The sequence below is a fragment of the Meriones unguiculatus genome, chromosome 20 (assembly GCF_030254825.1).
Source record: "Meriones unguiculatus strain TT.TT164.6M chromosome 20, Bangor_MerUng_6.1, whole genome shotgun sequence".
NCBI lineage: Eukaryota > Metazoa > Chordata > Mammalia > Rodentia > Muridae > Meriones > Meriones unguiculatus.
In genome coordinates, this window is record NC_083367.1 from 34,802,708 (window position 1) to 34,827,186 (window position 24,479).

General features: G+C 39.0%; 2 protein-coding genes across 2 annotated transcripts in view; one reads left to right on the forward strand and one right to left on the reverse strand.

The window, feature by feature from the left end:
• Positions 1–24,479, forward strand: part of Tbc1d32 (TBC1 domain family member 32) — a 223,224-nt gene that overhangs the window by 105,978 nt on the left and 92,767 nt on the right. Inside the window, exons 21-22 of the mRNA XM_060373683.1 lie at positions 7,705–7,821; positions 13,539–13,627. Of these exons, the coding sequence (XP_060229666.1) occupies positions 7,705–7,821; positions 13,539–13,627 (206 nt within the window). The remainder of the gene's footprint in view (positions 1–7,704; positions 7,822–13,538; positions 13,628–24,479) is intronic.
• On the reverse strand, positions 19,125–21,083 carry LOC110561529 (male-specific lethal 3 homolog). Its single transcript, XM_060373231.1, has one exon. The coding sequence runs from the start codon at positions 20,815–20,817 to the stop codon at positions 19,699–19,701; it is 1,119 nt and encodes a 372-aa protein (XP_060229214.1). The 5' UTR covers positions 20,818–21,083; the 3' UTR covers positions 19,125–19,698.

Here is a 24,479-nt window from a genome sequence, read left to right on the forward strand (position 1 = left end):
TGGTACAGGAGACAACTTCCTTAATAGAACACCACAGCACAGGCTCTAAGAGCAACAATCAATAAACGGGACCTCATGAAATTGAAAAGCTTCTGTAAAGCAAAGGACACAGTCATCAAAACAAAATGACTGCCTACAGATTGGGAAAGAATCTTCACCAACCCTTTATCTGAGAGAGGGCTAATATCCAGTATATATAAAGAACTAAAGAAGCTGAAAAGCAGCAAACCAAGTAATCCAATTAAAAAATGGGGAACAGAGCTAAACAGAGAACTCTCTGTAGAGGAATATCGAATGGCAGAGAAACACTTAAAGAAATGCTCAACATTAGCCATTAGGGAAATGCAAATCAAGATGACCCTGAGATTTCACCTTACACCCATCAGAATGGCCAAGATGAAAAACTCAAGAGACAACACATGCTGGAGAGGTTGTGGAGAAAGGGGAACCCTCCTCCACTGCTGGTGGGAATGTAAACTTGTACAACCACTCTGGAAAGCAATCTGGTGCTTTCTCAGACAACTAGGAATAGCGCTTCCTCAAGATCCAACTATACCACTCCTAGTCATATATCCAAAAGAGGATCAAGTACACAAAAAGGACATTTGCTCAACCATGTTTGTAGCAGCCTTATTTATAATAGCCAGAAGCTGTAAACTGCCCAGATGCCCCTCAGTGGAGGATTGGATGCACTAATTGTGGTATATCTATGCAATGGAATATTACTCAGCAATAAAAAACAAGGAAATCATGAAATTTGCAGGTAAATGGTGGGATCTGGAAAGGATCATCCTGAGTGAGCTGTCTCAGAAGCAAAATGACACACACGGTATATACTCACTCATATGGACAGATAACATAAGATAAACCTACTAAAATCTGTACGTCTAAAGAAACTAAGAGAGAAGACCCTGACTAAAATGCTCAATCCCCATTGTGAAAGGCAAAGAGGATGGACATCAGAAGAAGAAGAAAACAGGAAACAACCTAGAAACCTGCCACAGAGGGCCTCTGAAAGGCTCTGCCCTGCAGACTATCAAAGCAGACGCTGAGATCTATGGTCAACTGTTGGGCAGAGTGCATGGAATTTTAGTAAGAGGTGGGAAATAGTAAGAGCTGGAGAGGACAGGAACCCCACAAAGAGAGCAGCATAACCAGAAAATTTGAACACAGGGGTCTTCCCAGAGACTCATACTCCAACCAAATACCAGGCATGAAGATAACCTAGAACCCCTGCACAGATGTAGCCCATGGCAGTTTAGTGTCCAAGCGGGTTACATAGTAATGGGAAGAGGGACTGCCTCTGACACAATCTGATTGGCCTGCTCTTTCATCACCTCCCCTTGAGGGGAGAACAGCCTTACCAGGCCACAGAAGATGACAATGCAGCCACTCTGATGTAATCTGATAGACTAAGATCAGAAGGAAGGAGAGGAGGACCTCTCTTATCAGTGGACTTGGGGAGAGGTACGCGTGAAGAATGGGGAGGGTGGGTGGGACTGGGAAGGGAGGAGGGAGGAGATTATGGGGGGATACAAAGTAAATATAGTGTAAATAAGAAAATAAAATTAAATTAAAAGAATACCTGCGACCCTGTCAGAATGGTTTCAAGGGAATCCTAAGAATAAGTAATTTTAATGAAAAAAAAATGCAGATACATTTTGTATAAAGAATTGGAAAAAGACTTTACATGGACAAGCAGCAGGTGGGGAAACTTTTTTCATAGTCATATAAAGAATAGCTTAAGAATTTCATCAAGGTAATACCAGCAAGCAGTAATGAGTAACATGAAATCAACTCACTCCTATCCAGTGTACCTGAGAAAAGTGTGAAACACATTCCAAGAATAACCCCATGTTCAGAAGATGCTGAGATCACAACTCTTTTTTACTTGGTGTTTTTACAAGGACTCAGAGTTCTCCTCACAGGACTCCATTTTTGACGCCTTAGGGAAACTGAATTTGCTATTAAGAACCTCCTCATAGATAATATGAGTTGGCTCCACCAAAGAGATAGGGTACAAATTGCATTTGAACTCTTTCAGAAATCAGAATCATGGAAACACTGATACAAAAACAAAGACTATTACTCAAAGAGAAGAAAGAGAAACTAAGACCCCCTGGAAAAAAACAGATTAGAAGATGTAATGCTGATATAGAATGAGGCAATGTCACTGCCACTACAAAGACAGGCATAGACTAGGTTGAAAAGGTTTAGCAAAACTTTCACATTGAATTCAGAAATACATAAAAAATTAATTTATACATAAAATACAAAAATACATAAAAGCCATTTATTATGGTCAACCGAGATGTGCATTAGAAATGCTTGGTTATTTAATAATTTAATAAAATTTTAATTCAACATATTGAATAGGAAATGTCTAATTTTAGTAGACACGGATGACCACATTTTATGTTATTTATAATTTTTTGTGATTTAAAACCCAAACCAAAAATCCCCCTAAGCTTGGTGGCAATAGTTCATGCCTGTAATCCCAGAACTCATAGGCAGAGGCAGGTGAATCTCTGAGTTCAAGGCCAGCCTGGTCTACAGATCAAGTTCCAAGACAGCCAGGGCTACACAGAGGAATCATGTCTCAAAAACTAATCAAAACAGCAAAAGTTCCTAGCAGATTAATCTCCATTTTTATTTTCAAATTGTCCTTGAGAAAAATTAGGTTGTATAATATCTATGGTGACATATTGAAACTAAATTTGATTATCATTGTTCAGTATTTTTTTAGGTCTTATGCAATAGACTAGAAAGAAAAATGGAGGTATTTAGGTCAGAAGGCAGTAAAAGAAGATTCTCATCTAAAGCCAGTACCCTCTTCTATTTACAAAAGGTCCTTGTCCTTAAAATAATTGCTTAAGCTTTCTTTAGATGTCCACATAGCATACAAGTCCATTAGGCTTGTCCTCAGCTGTCAGCAGTTCCTCAAAATGATGCCTATCATACAGTCATACTGACAATTGGAATAGATAAGATGCATAAATGCTGGTAGGACACTACTTGGCAGAAAGGAAGCGCTACATGATAGCAAATTATTTGTGCATCAAATTATTAGTACAATCTTCCTTGCTCCTTATTGATGAGACTGTACATGTCATCTTCATTGACCTCTTTCCTTCTTAGACTTGCATCTTCTCAAAGTTGCCTTTTTTTTTTTTGCCTTTTTAAAAAATACAATTTGATTTATTGGTTGAGAATTTTATATAAGTATACAATGTATTTTAATTATACTGACCTCTTCTCTTTCCCCAGCCTAGCTCTCATCACATTCCTCTCCAAACTTCATGCCCTTCCTTTCTTTTCTTCTATAACCCAATGAGTCTAATTAGCGCTGCCCATGTGTGCATGGGTGTGGGGGCATGACTGGAGAATTGGCATCCTACCAGACATCATACGCATAAAGAAAACTTGGCTCTTCCTTCCCCAGCCTCCATCAGCATCTCCCCAGTCCATGCTGGAATTTTGACTGGCTTGATCTTGTGTAGCTCACATTTAGGCAGTTACAGCTTGTGTGAATTCATGAAAGTAGCATTCCTGTCATGTTCAGAAGGTCCTTGGTTCAGAGCCATCCTCTGGAACTTACAAATTTTCTGCCCTCTCTTCTGCATTGTTCCCTGAGTCTTGAGGGTAGGGGGTGTGGTGTAGATATCTACTGTATGGCTGAGCATCCATAAAAATTTATTCCCTATACTTTGACCGGTTGTGAGTTTCTGTATTAACCACTGTCTACTGTAAGCAGAAGCTTCTTTGATGTGGGCTAAGAGCAGCACAAATCTATGGGCACAGAGATAAGCATTGTTAGGGGCCTGGGGAGATGGCTCAGTGTTTAAGAACACTTCCTGCTCTTCTAGAGGTCCTGGATTTGGTTCCTAGCACCCACATTGGTGGTTCATGAATGACTGTAACTCCCTGTTTCAGGTAATCTGATGCCTTCTCTGACCTCAGAGCACACTAGGCACACACACAGCACACATACATGCAATCAGGAAAATAAATAAAATAAATAAATCTTAAAGAAAACATTTAAAAAGTTAAATATTGAGAAAGGAAATGCATGGGTCTTTTAGAGGACTAAAGAGTAATTCCTAGCGGCTATGCCAGATAGATTACAACTACTTTTAACCCCAGCGGATCTGGTGTCCTTTTCTGCCTTTTGTGGGCACCTGCACATTCATGGCATGCACTAACACGTATACTGACACACAAGGAAAAATTTTAAAAATATCTTAAATCACAGAGAAAAAAGTAATAGTAAATATTTAGAAGGCAGTTTGATAGGATTTCCACTTGGCAAAATAATAGTGGTAGGCTCCTCCTTGAAGTATGCAACTTCTCAGCCACAGAGTTTTGGCCAGGTTTATAGTACCAGGCGTGAGTTTTCTCCTGTGGAGTGGACCTTATGTCTATTCAGAAAACAACTGCTTCTCCCCATTTTCTTCTTGTTGCTGGGGAGTGAACCGAGGATGCTGTGCATACTAAGCATGTTTTCCCCCGTGGATCAACACTTCCATGCTTCATATTGCTTTGGGTCACTTTTGATTTGTTCCTAAGAGTCCCGATGTCATGGGACTAACTGTCTCTCTTGAAACTTTGAAATTAAAAGTAATTCCATACCTCCTAATACTGTCTACCCAACCCAAATCATTTTCCTTTGGAGAATTCTTTCTAAACTATAAGGATAATTTGTACCACTTTTCTGAAAACACGGTTCTCTTTTCCCTAAAGTAGAGGATGGATCTTACTAACTCAGAACATCTCTGCATCCTTCTAGGCAAGCTCTCTGAACCACATCCCCACACCCCCTCACTCTGCCTTATAATATAAATCTCCTCTTCACCTCTGACCTCTCTCCAGATCCCAGTACCGTCAGGCCCTGTATAGTCCTAAAGGGAATACCTCATAGTGTGTTTGCCTGACCTCATGGCAGGTACTGTTGCTTCATTCATATCTTAATTGGCATCTGGCAGAGCTGCTACAGGCAGCTGGCATTAAAATATTTTGAGTGAATAGTCATTATGATCCTTTAATTTTAGTTCATACGTTTGTTGCTTTAAATGATTTTAAGCTTTAAATGCCAACATTAAAATATTTTAACTACTAGAGCTTAAGCTAGTTTCATTAGTATTATTATATTAAAACCTTGTTATTCTCAAACACTGATTATTAGGCACTAGTTTGGCGTTATTTCAGTTTTAGGATGATATCTGATTCCAGAAACACATTTAATGTACTTTTGTGGGAACCAATGATTGTATTGAAAATATGTTCATTCCCATGAATGCTTAATACATTACAGTTTTACAATATGCTAAGTGCCTTTAAAAATGTCTACTGAGTGAGAAATGGATTTGTTTGTTCTTGCGGTAATCTACTGAAATTTTCTCAAGTCTCTTTAAAATTATCTTTCGGTTATTTGTTTTCAAATACAGTCATTGGATTGTTTTCATCTGAATCTCTACCTAATTTGCTTAGAGTAGCATATCAGAAAATAGTACAAATATATGCTGAGAGAATTATTTTATTTCTTAGAAAAGAGATTCCATAAACATGTGTGGATCTATTCTAGGTAAATAATAAGAAACCCTCACCCTCAGTATGCTACTATATGATTGACAAAGAAATCTGCCCTTTCCTATCAAAATGGATATTTATTCAATTTATAAATTGTATTTGTAATCCATTACTACAGAAAGAGATTAATTTATTATTATATGTAAATATTGCTGGATTAATATTATGCAATGTTTAAAGCATTTTTAATTTTCACATTTGATAGAGTCTCAGGATATGAAATTGAATTTTTAAATGTTATACTGAGATCTGCAAATCAGCCTTCCACTTAACCCCTGCTTGGTTAATTTGTTTATGCAATTGTTTTGTTGGTGGCCATGAACTCTCTAGTTCCACTGTAGTTCCTGTCATAGTTATTTGGAGGCACATTTCTTTAACATGCTTTCCCTGATAAGCAGTCTTTCTCCCTCTTCTTTACTGTACTCATTTAGAATGATAGTATCCCGACGTGGTATACAGTGAATGTATCTCTGTATAGTATTCTTTTAAGTAAGGAAGTTTTGTGAATTTTAACTAAACCATCACACTTATCCTTTGGAAATTTTACTGTTACACCAATATACTAGATTTTAATCCTGGATTGTGTTGTTAGATTTGGTTGATCTTTGTTTTAAGAGGTTGTACGTGATAGGGGAAATATGGACACACTAAACTTAATGCACATTAATTCTTTATCCAGAGATCCAATTTGCTACAAAGCACCCTATGTTTGATATATTTACTATCCTCACGAATACAATGCATAATTCATTAAATCAGGTTGAAAATATATTGTACGTGGATATAATTTATTCCCAATTATCCTAGTCAGGGATGGAGCAGTGTAAATGTAATGACTACTGTAACTTGTTAAGTGACATTCCATTGGGCATAAAATGAGGGAAGGGAAGTGAACTCTACTTTTCCTACTTAAACACAAGGACTGAATGGCTGACCTTGTTCAACAGTACCTGATGGCCATATCTTGACTCGCAGAGAATCCGTAGCCAAAAAAAGAGAAAATAAGGATTACTTCTTGTACAAAGTCAAGCCCTTTGTCACAAAGGTTCCTAACCTGTTAGTGAGAAATCAAATAAATTGTTTTTATATTTTTTCTCAAATTTCGATCTTGTTTACAGCGAAAAATGTGATTCACAAATTTTCAGTCCAGTGAAATTTTAAAATATCAAACTTTTAGTTACTGCATGATGCTTACAAATAATAAGTGTTGAAATTTGGGAAGAAAATGGAGACAACTAGAAAGTGACAAACTTTTGAAGTTAGTGCACTTGAGACAGGTGGAGCACTTTAGTGGGAAGAGAGAAGTTTGTATAGATAGAGTCATTTGAAAGAGACCACATGCCTTCATATTGGGGAATGATGAGAAACGAGAAATGAGGCTGTTGAGACAGAGGAGAAGAGAGACAAGTGCCTGAAAGCCGTCTGAAGAATTTGGATATCTGCTGTCTAATCATGGCTTCCCATGGAGGGCTTTTAAGCTAGAAGCTGAGAATGAAATTTGTGCGAGAAATATATCCAGTTGCTGTTTGGTAGATGAACTAGTGCCGTGGAGGAGAGATGTACGTGGCTTACAAATGCAATGGAGAGGTGAACTTGATATGATTAGAGCAGTACAAAGGCGCTGTTTTTCATAGGATGGCCATGCTTTTGAAAATTAACTCTACTGTCTAGGTTGTTTTGATTTTCATTGAATATATTAATAGATAATTTTATAGATTAAGCCTGAGAATATATAGGCTTTATTATTTTGCCTTAGAGTACCCTTCCATTTATTTTCTTAGATATAATAGTTTAAAGAATGAGAAAGAGGGAACCTTTTATTTTTCCTCAGAATCTAACTTCAGGAGTTACATAGCATTCTGAAGTGTTTTCTAACTCCTAGTGTACTCCTTAACAGTTGTTATATTAGCATTGCAAGCTCTAAAACTATTGCTATTTTTGTTTTTGTTTAAGCCTATTCTGAGTAGATATCTCACACTGATAATAGGTTTATTGAAAAAAAAAACAACAACTAGCCCTCATAGACATCTAGCTATAATGTAACATTCACATTAATGACTTTCTGTGCAATATTGAAAATAAAAATGACTTACTTCAATGTCTCTCACCTTCTCCCAGTCCTTCCTTGCACTGGTGAACCTGCTGTCCTATCCTGCTGTGTATGAGCTGACAGGCAATCAAGAACTTCCTAATAAGGCAGAGTATTCTCTTCGAGAGGTTCCAACAAGTATTATCGTAAGTTACTTTCCTTCAATTGTTTTCTATTTGTCCATTGTTTGAAATTTGTAGAAAAAAAAGTTAGTCTGACAAATACACAACCTCTACATGCTTACTAAAGTCTAAATTGGTTACTCATCACTAGATTACCAAATTTGAGTTATCTGTGAATGTGAACTTTGGTCCAAGTGATGCAACTGTTTCTTTACCTATAAGAACACAAAGCTAACCATCTACAGCCAGGAAAGGAACTTGTCATATACACAAGCTTCTCTATAAATGAGTTTCAGATAAATCATTAGTTTATCAGCCACACTTATAGTGCTCCATCCCTGACTAGGATAATTGAAAATAAATTATATCCAAGCAGCACAATATATTTTCAACCTGTTTTAATGAATTATGTATTATGTCCGTGAGGACAGTATATGCATATTTATTTAATTTAAAATTTAATTCATATTCAAAATTTCCCATATGATTGCTTGGTTTAACTATTAAAGGGGATGTGGTTCATTATCTTTGAGTGCTTATGAATTAAACACAAATGAATGCATAAACGTGTGCGTGAACACGCACCAGGATGAGTAAGGAATTACTTAGTGCAGAAATTATTTTTAATTATTACTTTTTCCTGTCATTATTACATATTAATACTTTTAGAAAATTTTTTCTTTCTGAATACTTTTCACCTTTGTTAATTACAAACATTTGAATTCTTAAAATTGTTTTTTAATGTGGGAAAGTTTTGGTAACTATTGTGAAGTAGAAGGTAAAGTTATGTGTGTCTCTCCTTAGACCTTGAAGAGTCTAGAGTCTTTTATTTTCTCACCCTATTTCAGCGCCATCTTCTTGTGCCCAATTTTATCTTATTGCTTATATACTTTTATAGTTAGTCTTCTCATTCTGCTGCTTACATAGTTTGTGGCTTTGAGTGGGCTAGACACTGGTTTTCTTGTCTACCAAAAGAGGGCACTCTGATAAGTGTAATTCAGATAAAGAAGCATAAGTACTATGTGATATCACTAATATGATAACTCTAAGGTAGTTCTAGTAATTAGATTCAGAGAGTAGGGAATTGATTTCCAGGGCTGGGGTGGGGCAAAAAGCCAAAGAGCCAAGTACGGATTTTTGTTGCAAAGGTAAAAATATCCTAAAGATTTATTGTATGAACACAATGCTTATAATTAATAACACTGTATTACGTACTTATATTTTTAGTAGAGCAAATATAAGCTAATTATCTTTAGCAAAATGAAGGTGAGAGAAAAGTTGAAGTTCATGGATGGAAATCATTAAAGGTGTAATCAGAGTCAAACTTCTCAGGGATCTGGGTAATACTGTCATTGCCTCTTCAGCTGCTACGTTTTTTTAAATGTAGGTTTTTTAAAAATTTTTTTTATTTTGAGGATTTCATATATATATGAGTCCTATATGTATATCATTTTCACCTTCCTCCTGCCCCAGAGTTTTCCTATGCTCCCAATTCCATCTCAAATTCACACTTTTTTTTTATTGTCACAGGCACACAGGGTCTGTCTCTCTCTCTCAAACGCACGCACACACACACTTTAATGAGTTCATTTAGTATTGGTTGTATGTACATGTATTTAGGGCTGACCATTTGGGATTTGATAACTGTCTTAGGGTTACTATTGCAGTGATGAAACACCATGATTGGGGAAGAAAGAGTTTATTTCATTCCCAGTCCCATATAATAGTTTGTCATCAAAAGCAGTGAGGGCAGGAGTCAAACAAGTAATGAACCTGGAGGCAGGAGCTGATGCAGAAGCCATGGAGGGGTGCTGCTTACTGCCTTGCTCCCCTTGATTTGCTCAGCCTGCTTTCTTACACAACTCAGAACCACGAGCCCAGGGATGGCAACACCCACAGTGGGCTGGGTCAATCACTAATTAAGAAAATGCCCTACAGGCTTGCCTACAAGCCTGATCTTATGGAGACATTTTCTTAATGAGAGGAGGACTTTAGCTTGTGTCAAGTTGACACAATCATCTATCAGGGAGCTTGTCCCTAGAGAAAACCCACTCTCTTTCAGCAGCCATTCATTCCTTGTAGCTCTTCACTTGGGAGTGGTGCCTTGTGAAGTTTCTTGTCTTTGTCACGTTGAGCGGTGGTGTCATTGTTTGCACAGCCAGGTTTTTGGAGTTTCATGGATGCAGCTACTCGAGCAGTTCTAGGAGATACTGTCTTGCTGCCTACATCCTGCGTCTCTGACTGTTAAATATTTCTGTTCTCTCTTCTGCCACTTTCCCTGAGCCTTAGGTGTAGGAGTTGCATTGTAAATATATCAGTTGGGGTTGTGCACCCATGTTTACTTGTTCTCCACATTTTGGTCCATTATTTATTAATAGTAACCATCTACCCCCCAAAAAAAGCTGCTTTGGTAAACAGTGAGACCTACTTACCTGTGGGTATAAGAACAGGTAATTAGAACAAAGTTAGAAATTGTGTTAACTTAGGAAAATGACAGTCATATGTTCTTTTATAGGGCATATGATTTCTCCAGCCATGAGTAGTTGGCTAGGTTTACAGTACCAGTTATGAATTCCCTGCTATTAAGCAGGCCTTAATTCCAGTTGGTTACTCACAAAATAAACATGCCTCGATTACACTGTTGGGGATATTTTGCCAGGTCAGTCCTTGTTGTGGCTCATATTGCTTCAGAGCTAACAAGAACTGTTAATCTCTTTTTTCCCTTGGCAACCTGTATACCACTTTCTGATACTATGTCCCAGGGTAGAGGTTTTAAGGTCAGTTGCAGTCCAGTTTCTCCAAGTTCACAAAGTATGTTGTTACTTCAAGGTCTTAACCTTAAAATTCTGGGAAGCAACAAGGACAGCATCAAAGCCTGTGTTGTTTTGGGAGTCTCTTGGATCCCCTGGCCAAACCCAAAGGAAGGTTTACAATGCCTGCCACTGGGGTTTTTGTCACATAGTCTATGGCTTTTGGGGGAAGCATTACCACCCTGTATAGCATAATTGCATCAAAGTTATCTGTCTGTCTATCTATCTATCTATCTATCTATCTATCTATCTATCTATCATCTATCTATCTATCTATCTATCTATCTATCTATCTATCATCTACCTAGCTGTCTATCTACTATCATCTCTCTGTCATGCATCCATCTTCTATCTGCTGTCTATTTTTTAATTATCTACCTGCCAATCATAGAAATGTATTTTAGGCATTTCATGCCTTGTTGCTGCCTGACTCCAGTTCTTTACATGCCTAACCATCTTTACCTGTCCCTAGCTTCTTCACAACTGAAATCTTCCTCTGTATTTTTCTTCTCAGCATATGTCTTAGATTAAAGGCCCTTTTGGATGATCAAGATTTTCAAACTTAATTCTCTCTGAAAATACTCCTTTTTCAAACAGATCAACATTCAGAAGTTCGGGGGATTAGGTTACTGACAGACTTTGAGGAAGGTGGCATTTAACTTACTATATAGAGATGTGGCCTTTTCTTCTACTCCCCACTATGAAAAGTCTGAAGCTTGACTAGATTCATTTTCATCATTGGGTAACCACTAGCAATCTACGCTCAGAAGGTGTGGTTTAGGGACCTTTATTGATGCATTTCTTACCCTGTACTGCTCGGTACACAGAACCAGTCAGATACCATTAGTGTGACCACTGGACAGCATGAACACAGCAGGCCCTCACATGTGAGCCGACCTATACAGAATTCCTCTTTGCTTATCTAGCTGTGGTCATGGTCTGACTGTTAGCTTATTGAATATATTCTTAACAAAGACAGTATCCTTTGGAACAGGATTTCTGCAGACTCTTTGCCAGTTCTGAGCTTAAATTGGCTTGCTGCTGGATCAATTTGATTTAAGAAGCTGATTCCTTGCTTGACATGCTGTGGTGCTTAGAAACCAAAGCTCTCCATAAGGAAGGCTTCCCAGGAGCCCCGCTTTCTTCCCTAGGTGGCAATACATCAATGTAATCCTCTTTGAAGAAGAAATTATTTACTATAACATTTGTTCTCTGAACAAATACATTATCACTGATAGATTACTTTAGTCTTCCCTTCCATCAGCTTGTTGTTGGTAATACCATCTCTTCTGATCATTTTATTCATCCTAATCTACTACTTAGATTCAGAGCCACAACTTCAGTTCTCCCAGGTGTTACCAGTTGTCACTATGCTTTGCTTTGTATTTAGATAGCCATGTTAACTGATGAAGACAGTGATGGGGCAGCTGTAGAGAATATGACTTTGCAGCTGGGGATATGAATGTGAGTTATATAGTTAAGTTCATCACATGGTGATTGGAACAAAATGTGCCCACCTTAGAAGACTGAAGACTACAGTGATAGACCTTTTAAAAAATGAGTCTTTTTATTCTCCATTATTTATTAATATTTTAATAGAATTTAACAAAATGTATATTAGTTATGCAATCCTACAAAATACTCATAAATTTGTAAACGTGTACATGTATGTAAAAGGTAGTATATATGGTATATATGGGATAGTATCCATCCATACATATATATCAATGAGATGGGATCTTCTGTAGCTCAGGCTGGTTGGTCGTAAACTTGCAGTAAACCCAACTTCTGGTCCATTGCCTCCACCTCCCCAGTGCAGGGATCATAGGCATGAGCCATCACACTTAGTTTCTGTCATGTTGAGAAGCAAACCTAGGACTTAGTACATGCTAGGAGACACTCTACCAACTGTGCTATCTCCCTAGCCCAATACATGCATTTTTGAGTGCTGAGCCTTAGCTCTTACTAGGATTAGTTTACCCCATCCATTTTTTCCTGTGCTTTCATTAGTATTTTTCAAGTATATTCTGAGTTATAAACAAAATATACTTGGTTTATTTGTCTTCGTTTCTTTCCATTAAGACATAGTCTCATGATGTAGTCCAGGGTGGGGCAGAGCTCACTATATAGCCCAGGCTGGTTTCACACTCAAGGCATCCTTCTTCCTTAACCTCCTGAGTGCTGGGATTATATGTATGGGTCATGACATCTAGGCAGCAGGCAGAGTTTTAAAGAAAAGCTTTAAAACTTTAGAGATGGTTGTATCAGCAGATAAAATGATGTGGTTTTTGAGGTCTGGCTACATAATGGGAAATGTAGAAGAGCGTCAAGAATATTAATGCTGGAGTGTCACCCCTAGGCTTCGTGCCTTAATTGCTCAATCTCACTGTCCTTTTATCTATTGAGTATCTGTTTGTCCCTCATCTATATTTGTTTCCTAGATGATGACAGTATTCTTCCAGGACTGTAAAATGATGATTTACACACACACTAAAGAGGCTATTAACATAGTCTCAAATAGCTACTAGTTAAAAACATTCATATTGACTGTTTTTATTTCACATTTTTAGATTTTATATTTGCTTTTAAGAGTAGTTTATATTTCGGGCACTTCTATCATTATTTTATTGTACATACAGTCTGCTTGCCAGTTTGAAAGTTAGGTGTGTACATTATGGTTCTCTTTTGGGGTGGAAATTGAACTCAGTTTTGAAACTTTTGCCACATAATGCTTAGGCCTCGTATAGGCCACTAAGTTCACAAACTCTAGGATGGGTCCGGGCAGCTCTGACCCCAACTCATCATGACTTCCAGCTAGGTCCAGTGTGAGTCCACATTTTAGAGTCACAAATCTAAATGAAGATTTATTGCTTTAATTAATTTGAATAGCTTGTGTTAAGTCAAGTCTCCGTGTTTCTTTGTTATTTTTAGGATATAATCGATAGGCTTATCATTTTGAACTCTGAAGCTAAGATTCGTTCTTTACTGAATTATGAACAATCACACATCTTTGGTCTAAGGTAAGCTACTAAATTTAAGCATATTTTACAAATTGCAGAAATTAAGCATTTTTTCTTTATACATTTTGTGTGACTGTGTTATGAATGTGCGTCTGTGGGAGGTGGCACATGTGCATACGGAGGTGAGTTTGACGTCACATGTCCTTCTCAGTTGCTTTCTTCTTTACTGAGACAGTATCTGTCAGTAGACCTAAAGCTCACAGGTGGAGATGGTTGGCTGGCCAGTGAGATCTGGGGACTCTGCCTGTCTCTATCTGACTGCACTGAGGCTGCAGGAGGGTGCCTGACCTCTGTTTGACTACTTGGGATCAGGCTCAGCTCTTCATGTTTGTACAACAAGCACTTTATCCACTGATGCATCTCCACAGCCGGATTCTATATATTTCTAAAACGTGCTTGAATGGGTTAATTTAAAGATCCTATTTGAAGATAGCCTGTCATTCTATAACATTAGAGTAAAAGCAAGTGATAGCACTTTGGTTTTGCTACTGGAGCCTTTGTCTGAGTTTAGGTTCTGTATCATTAGTGGCTGTCACCTCTGCTCAGTGTACAGGGTCACATCGAGGACTGTTTTCATTGAGTTTTCTTAGGAGTCACAGGAAGATTCTCTCCGCTGGTTTGTGATTAGACCCTTGCCATGATAAAGCCTTGCACAGGACTAGACATGGATTGTTGATCTTGAGACCCAGATTTGATCCATGCTATTGATCATTAATTCTCGAGGCTGAAAACTTCCTGGTTAAGTTCGTACTCCTTGACATTTTATTTAGTTCAAAAGGGGAAGAGTGCAGATTTGGCAGGGATACAGAGACTGAGGAATCCTCAGTATTTTGCTCACATGTGTATGTGTAGCTTGCCTTCCCACCAAAAACATGACTGCCTTGAAAAGCAGCTGAATTAAAGAGAATTTATGTTTTGATGGGTTCATGATTTTCCTTGGCAGTAGCAAAGTAACTTTCTTAGGCTTGAGGAAGGCCAGTGATAATGTGCTGCCTAAGAAATATAGAGTGTGTCTTTCTAAAAATAGTCCTCTCTGCTAGAAGTGTATCTCATAGCTCTAGACCTTTACCTTCTTACTTTTGCTACTCCTTTCATTAATAGCTAAGTTTTTTGACTTTGTTAGATGTTAAAAAGCTGCAGCTATCACAGTTTTTTTGATATTGTGCCCTTTATCTCAAATCGTGTTTTCACATTAAATTTTAACTTTTGATTTGGGACATCACATAGCAAGAAGAAACAGGGGATTGTAGATTTGGAAAAAAAAAATTGAATAGAATTCTTTTGTATTTTGAGTAATTGAAGATAGATCTTAGTTTCTTATTATATGCTAAGGAAATACCTTTTCATTCCTGTATATTTCTTTTAAAGTTTATATGTATTTAGTGTGTGGGTTCGTACATACTATGACGTGTGTGGGGGTCAGGGGACAGTTTGTGAGAACTGGTTCTGGCAGATGGAACTCAGATAATCAGGCTTGGTGGCTTCACCTCCTAAGCCGTATTCCCACCTTTTCCTCACCCTCTCCCGCTACCTTACATTTCTTTTGTGATATTTTCTCCAACTCTTCTTAAGGAAAAAGATTCCTAGAATTTTGTTGTTATATAAAAGAATATAAAAATGAAAGCTTGCAATAAAGTGCTTTCTGCGTCCTTTCTTACACCATACAAATGGAGTCATTTTTCTTTTAGAAAGTGTACTGTCATCGCCCTGCTCATAGATAGAGTGGTGGTTTCATATAGGCTGCGTCCTGGGCCCTCATGACTGTATATGTGTGCGAGGTGGAGCTGCAATCACAGAGCTGGAAAACGCAGGACACTCACATCAGCATCCTTACAGGGATGTGAGAATTACATATGAACCATGTCAAAACTTGATAGTCACAGTGCTAACAAATAACGCTTTGTGTGTTTTACTACTTGACTGGCTCTCTTCTCTTTAATGTTTCACTATGAAACAAATAGTGCCGGGCCAGAAGTCTTTTTCACATTGCAGAGCAGTTCCCTACATTACAACCTTGGTCCTCAAAACTAGTGTTTTGCTCTTTTAAACATTAAAAATTATTTATGTTGTGCCTGTGTGCATATACCTGCAAAAATGTATGCAACACTGTATATGTGCAGTGGATTAGGAGGCTAAACGAGGGTGTCAAATCCCTTGTAACTGGAATTTCAGATGTTTGTGGGTACCCTGGTTCAGGTCCTCTGCAAGCACATTAAGTTCTAACTACTGTGCCGTCTCTCCAGCTTTTTGTTTTGTTTTAATAATTGTATTCATTACTTTTCTCCTTGGCTGTAACAAAATACCTGACAGAAACAAGCGAAGAAGGACTGAGTTTGGATCACAATTTTAGGGCACATTCTGTCACTTTGGGAAAGGCATCCTGGCAGGGCTGGAGACAACTATTCATATTTTCAGCTAGGGAGCAGGGAAAGATGAATGCTGCTGTTCAGGTGGCTGTCTGAGTGAACCTCCAGCCTGTGAAAACAGTCTAGAAAACCCATCCCAGGCATGCTCATAGGCTCAAAAACTTGCGGGATTCTAGAGCCTGCCAAGTTGAGAGTGAATGTGAACCATCATAATCATAAACTTATTTTGATTGCGCTTTCATACATTTTCATTGTCTCATTCAGTTGTCTCTTTGAAGGAAATCGTTGAAGTCAGTTCCATCCACTGATTAGGGTTCACAGGACTCTTGTGGCAGACCTTGGCTTCCCATTGGGCCTGAAACTTCTGCCTCTTTGTGTCTTGGAATTTTACTTGGATCTTTCCTCTTACAGCCACAGTATAAGATTTAATATATCAAAAATTGAACTCTGGAATCTCCTATTCCTCCCATAAAAGTAAACAAAATGAATCTTTTGTTTCTGTCTCATTAAGCAGCTCATCCATCTCTTTAGTTGCTTTAGTTTGAAAGTTATCTTATTTTTTCATTGTTTTTCAAACAGTAATTTATCTTTATTATAAATAAATTAACCAATATGGGAAATTAAGTATAATAAATTAAGTGAAATTCCTCTTAATTCACAGTGTCATTATTAACACTGAAGTAAATTATTCTAGACATTACTGTATGCGTGTGCAGGCAGCAGTATGCATATGTAGAAATAAATTCAGCTATGAAGATGGAATCAAGAGTGCCACTTTAAATTCTAACTGAATTCTACTGGAAGTTAAAGACACCCTAGCGAGAAGGAAGAAATTGCTGAATTTCAAATAACTTTTTTTCTCACTTCAGTAAGTGCTTTCTTCAGGATCCTTGTAAGGTTAAGAAATAAGATTATGTAAAATCCTTCAAGAGATTTGACCATTATATTTCATTTTGAGACAGGATTGATTGGCTCTGCTATGAATGATGAAGACATTAATGCATCCACTGGCCTCCTGCTTTTCTTGTCTCTGTCTGTCTTCGTCTGCTTTATGTTGTTGTAACAAAATCCCCGAGGCTGGGTAATTATGAAGCATCTTCTTTGCTCTGAGAATCTTATGACTGGAAGATCTGAACAGTATGGCACTGTTGTCCAAGCCACAGGCTCCAGAGAAATACAGAGAAAGCAAAAAGGGAACACCCTGTGCCCAGGAGGCAGAGTTCATGTGGCAGGAACGAAGCTGGAGGGATTCTGAACCAGACTCATTCTTTTTATTACAATTAGGGTCTTGTAATAAAACTGACCAGGGTCTGATGGGAACTGAAAGGGCCTGTAGGGAACTCAGTTTTGAAGGTGACATCGCATTGAATTAATCACCTTACTGTAGTCCCTACCTTTAAACATTCTACCACTTATCAAGCTACTACAAAATGAATCCTTGGGCAGTGGGCTCAACCTACACCTAAATGATAGTATGTACCATGAGCCTCTCCTCTCCCACCACTATGATAGAAGTTAGCTGCTTTGCCTACTTTTGACCTTGCTTTTATGAATCAGAGGCCAACCTTTCTTTACCTGAGAGGGATTAAGCTGATCGGAGTGGTAGGACTTTCTCAGTATAGTGTCTTTTATATATAAACATAGCTATTATTATTGTTTTTTTTTTTGTTTGTTTGTTTTTAAATAAAGGGTCTCTCTATGTAGACCAGTCTGGTGTCAAACTCACAGCAATCCACCTGCCTCAGTCTCCTGAGTAAATACGTGTAATTTCAAATTTTCCATTTTGGGGGCTAGAAAGGTTAGCTAATGGGTTAAGGGCATGGGCTGATCTTCCAGAAGACCTGGCTTCAATTTTCAGCACCAACATGGTAGATCATAACCACCTGTAACTCCAGTTCTTGGCAATCTAATGTCTTCTTCTGGCCTTCGTGGGCACCGGGCATGCACATGCACAGGATGCACAGATCCATCCATCCATCCTAATATACATATTATATTCATATTTTTATATAATTTATATGTAATATGTATATATTATATATATGGACATATATATAAAACACTCATACACAAGATAAAATAATAATAAAAATTACTCTTTTCCATTTTGTGTATTCTGCCTCTGGTAACTGAACACTTGAAGAGCTGTGTTGTGTACAAGATGGAGATATGGAGATATGACATGGTTATTACTCTCTCCAACCCCATTGTCTACTGAGGCTTCATAAATTAAGAAAATGCTGAGGTAATTAATGCAGAAAAGAAACATTGATATTAAGCCTCCTTTCCTTTTCCCATTATGAAAATCGGAGCTAGACACATTTGGAGGGCTTTCTATATTCTGTGCCCTCCTCGTGTGTACATTGGTTCTTATTTGTTAACTAATACTCTGAAGAAGGCAGACTCCTACCTCCCTGAAGCACCCTGCTCATTAGTTACTGCCTATGGCTTCCATTGTGTCTTCACTTTGCCCTGCACACACAAAATGTCCTGAAGGCAAAGGTTAGTCAGTGACGGACAGTAGGCCGAAGCCCCTTCCCTGTGTGACCCTTGCCTTTAAGGTTACTCTCACAGATTGATTCTGAACTTTCCTTGTCTACCCCGTTGCTCAAGCACTTTCTAAAATATTTATTTGTAAGAGCTATTGGTCAATTAATAGAATTGCCTGAAAACTTTAATCTTTCCCAAGGCTTAGCAATTTAGTTTTAGCCATCTGTAGTATTTAGAGAACTATGTTTTTCTTAGGATGTCTTATTTCAATATAAAACTGCTTATTTCATGGTAAAGAAAAATTACAGCATCATTTGGTATTATTTTCATTATATCAGATTGCAAATTAAATTTTAGTCTGTAAAATTGTTTTTTAAGATTCATATCTTCCATAGTAATTCTTAAGTATACATCTAAACTTAACATAGTGTAAACTGTTAATGTAATTCTCCTAAACTTCATGTCCTTTGCTCATATTAAGACTGTAATATCTAATATCAAATTATGTCAGTTCTCTTCAAAACAAAACTAGGGAATCTTCTTGTGAAACAGCTTATGCGTTATTGGTTTTCTTTTTATTTTACATCTATCCATCAATAGCAAATTTTGTATAAGAATAGTGAAGCATTATAAATACTTAGTTGTTTTCAAACAAGACACAAATGCTTTATTTTTATCACCAAGAATGTTTCACAGAAAGAAAACGTTTACAAATTCCGTAGTTGCAAATTCTCTCTTGCTGTCAATATTTATTTTCCCCTAAAATAATTTGAGATTGCCAAGTGTCCAAATATGAACTCCTATGTGCTGAACAGAGTCCTCCAATCTTATCACATCAGAAGAGTCTTCAGAAACGTTTTGCTGGATGCTGAGAAAACTAAACAACATGGCTGTTGCTAACAATGCCCTGTGATGTCGACCAGAACAGCCTATGCATACTTTAATGAATGTTCCCTTTGAACACAGCAATGCTTCTTCTGCTAATCACACAAGCCTGTGCGATAGCATCTAGCTGTTGTTTTCTAAATAAGCAACTAACCTCCCTCCAGGTATGACACCCACCCACAGCTCAGGAACTAATTCTTAACAAAAATAACTACAGTATGTGACCAACTCAAGTACCCAAGTCTGCCCACTCTCTGGCAAGGTGGGCCCACCTACAACACAAAACACAAAACTTGGTGGAGCAGCTGTGCTTACAGAGCCATCAAAACTTTAACAGATTGTCCTGGGGTTCTTGCTGCTATAGTGCGCCTCACAGGCAGAGACATAAGCTGACTCCAGGAAGAAGTCGGCCTGGTATTCTGCTAAGAATCTCAGAAAGAGATCCAGGTGCTTCAGTAATGCCTTCAGATTCCTCTCGGAGAAAGACATCTTTCCAAGAATCTCTGGAAGTTTCACAAACAGTCGCAGTAAATGTTGGGCCCCGTAAATGTAGGAGGGGGGAGGTGGCTGGTGTCCTGGGGGGTAGTTGTCTGGCACAAGCTTCCAGGACAGGATCTCATTTATTTCCTCAGCTGTCCCTTCAAAGCCAGCAAACAGAGCATTCCCTTCCTTCCCTGGAGTCAGAGGAATGGGGGAGAGTGCTGAGCCGTGCACAGGTGTCCTTTGCAAGTGCGGGAACAGCTTGGGCACACTGCGCTTGCCCTGAGGTGAGGCCCGGTCGTCAGATGGCCAGTGGCCGTGGCCACTGTGGCGCGTGGACCGCCTGGGAGCCCGCAGCGCCTCCGCCTCCGCCTTGCGCCTCTTGGGGGCGGTGGGCCCGGCCGCGGGCTGGCTCTCCGAGGGCTGAGGTGTGGCCGGGCCGGGCCAGGGCGCCTCCTGGCTCCTGCCAGCATCGGTGGCCCTCTCCTCCGTGGGGAAGAAGAAGGTGGAGGAAGTCACCATTTCATACTGGGCCTGTTCCTGGGGGTAGAGCAGCACCAAGGGGAGCGCGTGGTCGAAGGTGATGCGCAGCCCGTCCGCCATCTCCCTGCACAGGCCCACACTCCTCTCGGGCGCCGCGCGCGGGGGCTGCGGCCGGCGGTCCCCCGAGGCCAGCGCGCCCGCCGAGAAGTGGCGCACGTAGCACTCGAGGATGGCCCCCACGTTGGTCTGGCACGGCAGCCGCACCAACCGCCGCCTGCGGTTGATGTAGTAACAGTCGTCCGCCAGCCGCTGCTGGAGCACTTCCGGGATGGGGATGCGGACGGCCCTTTCGTCCGGCTCCCTCCTCGAGTGCGGCTCCAGCTCCCGTCTGCCTTTGGGCTTCTGGTCTCCATCACCCTGCTCACTCACGTCCTCGTCCTTCTCGTCCCCGTCGTCCTTAGGGCCGCAGCCCGGGGCGGTGTTCATGGCCGGCTTTCCCGGCTGCCCGCCGCGCTTTCCCCTCCAGCCTGGGCTCCTCAGGCGGGGCTGCAGCCGCGCTGCCGGGTTCACGCTGTAACCTGAGACTTCATCTGCTCCCCGGAGCCGGAGGTTTTAGGCTGCCACCTCCCGTCTCAGCCACTCAAATGGAGTAGGGAGTCTGGAACTTTCTGCCAGTTTTATCTTTTCCCCTGGCAACAATGTGACGATCTCAGATCTGCACAGCACTCGCGCCCTGGCGGGGTCAGGCTGGAAGCTCAGCACTTTTCTGAGTGGAACTGAAATTCCGTTTTTCTTAAGGACCAACCCCTTCATGACTTTAGGATAAAAGAGTAGAGTGCCGATTTTAGAAATAAATTTAGATTAGAGATTGGTTATTTTAACAGATAATAAACACAGGTGTTTAATCCATCAAATCACCTAATTATGTATTCCCAGGAACCCAGTTGCTAGTTAAATCCGATTAACTTAGTACTGAGACACAGTTAAATAACCCTATGAAAAATATTTTTAATATCAGGAATTAGTATATAATCTTGACTATAAATTCCTCATTTTACAAATGTATGTACGTGCTTAATTCACGCATTCTCATATTCACACCCAGTACTTTTTCTTCTTTATAAATTTAAATGACCATCTGTTGCTAATTGATTAATCAGTAAATAAATGTTTCATGTTTATAAAAGAATTTATGAAAATTTTAATTAAAACCTAAAGATAAATCTGTGGACAACTATAATTATTGTTTTACAACAAATTCTTAGAATTGGTGATGTTAAAAATGGGCACATTTTCCAACTACATTTTTATCTACCCTCTTCCTTTATATGTCTCATAGTTTGTGACTGCATTATGAAAACTTGATGAAATTTATTGCTTCCATTCAGTTGTTCACTGATTCAGAAAATACTTGAGTCTCAACTAAGCACTATGCCTGATTAGATATTCTTTTTGTGTGTGTGTCTTATGTGTTCTTTTTATTGGGGATTTATTTTTTGTCACTTTGCCAATTCTTTTTCTCTTTTACCATCTACCTTTTTACTTTTTCAGTTAGAAGACTTTTGTAGAGATAAGTCTTCACTCCTCTGTCAATTCTTTCTTCAGTAGCTTTAATGAGTAGTTCTGGGTTTTTGTTTGTTTTTATTTTTGTGTGTGTGTGTGTGTGTGTGTGTGTGTTTTTCTGATACAGCAGACTTGCTATGTAGCCCAGGCTAGCCATCACCTGCCTTCACTGCCAGGTGTTGGGCATTACAGATGTGTTCCACTTCACCTGTCAATGATTGGCTCTTTAATAACCCTGTGTCCGTGTTCCCAGGCTTAAGCATTGCTTTGAGCACACACACACTGCTTCTTTTGAACATTCAGATTTGCAAAATATGTAAATTCATCAATACATATACATAACAAAAATATGTAAATTCAGCATGCTCCTATTTATGTTTAAATATTTTGTAAAGCTGTATATTTACAGAGGCCCAAATTAAAGTGCAGCTGCAGAGGCCCCAGAGCCTTTCTGTAACTCAGATCTCCTTTGGTGAGAAGACCCCCCAAATCATCCCCTCCCACTTCAGGGCTCATGCAGAATCCCAGTGGCGAGCTGCCCTTGCCCCGTTCCTCCTACCAGAGATGCTCTGTAAACACTGAAAACTTGAAGCTTCAGACTTGTGTGCGTGGTTGGTGTGCACGGCTGCTCTTTTTATAACGTGTGTCCCACTTTTGGGTTTGGCTCTCAGGAAGGCAGGGAGTTTTCTCCAATGGCGTGGGAAGAAAACTTCCTTTTCCAAGAAATGGAATGTGGTTAAGTAAGATATGTCTGCACACACAAGTACACGTAATATACAAATGTGCATTTATCTGATGCATATATTCTACAGTATTTGATTAGAGTTTGGTAAGGCATACTTTATAGGATTTATGATGGTGCACAAATAAGAGTTAAATTATTGTTAAAAATTAATTAAAGCAGGAGAAAGTGGAAGAGAGAGAGAGAGGAGGGGCTTGAGCCTGTTACCGGATGTAGGATGAAATGGGAATGGTGGATGTGTGACTAGTGAGTACACTGCATCAGGAGAAAGAGAACTTAGGTAATGTGTGGTAGTGTTAATTTTCAGCTTTTCCTATGCTAGTTTAGAGGGCTCCTTTTGTGTACGAGGCAGACAGTCTTTCTTGGTAGTTGTGTATAAAAATATATCACTGAACCTCAGCATTCTGGCTTAGTTAGTGTGCAGTAGGCTTCTGGAGTCAGTGTTGACAGGGGCATACCATAGGGACTTAAAACATGGGTGGTGGGGGCTGATTTGCCTTGTATCCCAACTATATTAAAACAGTCTCTTCTTGGGCTATTGATCAAAGGGAAGCTATGCTAACTGTGACTACCAGAGCATACAGAAAGAAATATTGGCATCTGCTGATAAACATTGGTACATTCTTTAGTTGTATGTGGCACTATAATGGTAAACCAGATGCTTATAAATTACTAGAACTGTCAAAGGAAACCTGTTGAGAACAGCTTTTGATTGTCCATATGAAAACCTTAGTTGGTATATTTGTGATTTTAATATACATATATAACATGATTTATAAAATGTCATCAGTTCAATCAAATTAATAATAATGTTATATTCAAGCTAATCCTGAAAGTCTTATGAGTCTGGGTCGGACCCCAGGTATAGTTCTTGGCTCCAAATTTCTGACAGTATATTTTGATATTTTCAGTTGTTCCTAAGAGCACCTTCACTTTGGTAGGTCCAGTTCCCAAGGTTCTCAGTCTTTCAACCAGGAAGAACTTTATTTCAGCTTTATAATGTAAACAAGAAAAACTTGTTTGGGGTGCAAACAGTTTATATGCCTTTGTCTTGCCTGTAAATGGTCTGAAACAAAAATTAACCTATTCAGTATTGCGTTAAGGATAAAATTCAGGAAGGTGCAAAGAACTCTTTAAAATGTAATCTAGAGCTTAGAGCATGAATTTGTTGTTTTGTTCCATCTGAGCAAAAGCAAAGAGCTTTTGTATATAAATTTTCTTTTCCCTGAAGAGCCCGTTCTTATTTTGACAGAACACATAGAAAACATATTATTTTACAGTCTGTATCAGCTCTCAACCTGTGGGTAAACCTCTATCTCCAAAAATATTTACATTAAAATTCATAGCAGAAGCAAAGTTCCAGTTAAGAGGTAGCACCTTAAATAACTTTTGGTTGAGGGTTGGGGTGGGTGGGGTTGCCACAACACGAGGAACTGTATTGCAGGGTTGAGCACTGGGCAGGGTCAGAACCACTGGTTTGTGTGACGTTGACTAAGCACTCATTTTCATTTATTTTCATTAAGTAATAATTCAAATACTTTAAAAAATGAACTAGTGTGAGAAAGCTTTTAGGATGACAACTAATCCTTCGCCCTTCCCTTCCTACTCCCATATCCCACCCTGGAGAAGCTCCTGATTTCCACTTATTGAATTATTGCCTTTGAAACTTATATTTAGGTCTTCACAAATTGTATGTATAACGCTGCCTTGATGTTTCAACTTCAGAATTTTTGTCTCTGGTTTTAGGGAGTTAGATGCTTAGAATTTAGATTTCCTCTGCTCTGCCTCCTTCACTATAGTTTTTATTACTTTCTTGATTAGATCATGCTTGAAGCCTTGTTAT

What these genes read in the sequence shown, in the direction of transcription:
- LOC110561529 (XM_060373231.1), bottom strand. Translation starts at nt 20,817, where the DNA reads ATGAACACCGCCCCGGGCTGCGGCCCTAAGGACGACGGGGACGAGAAG.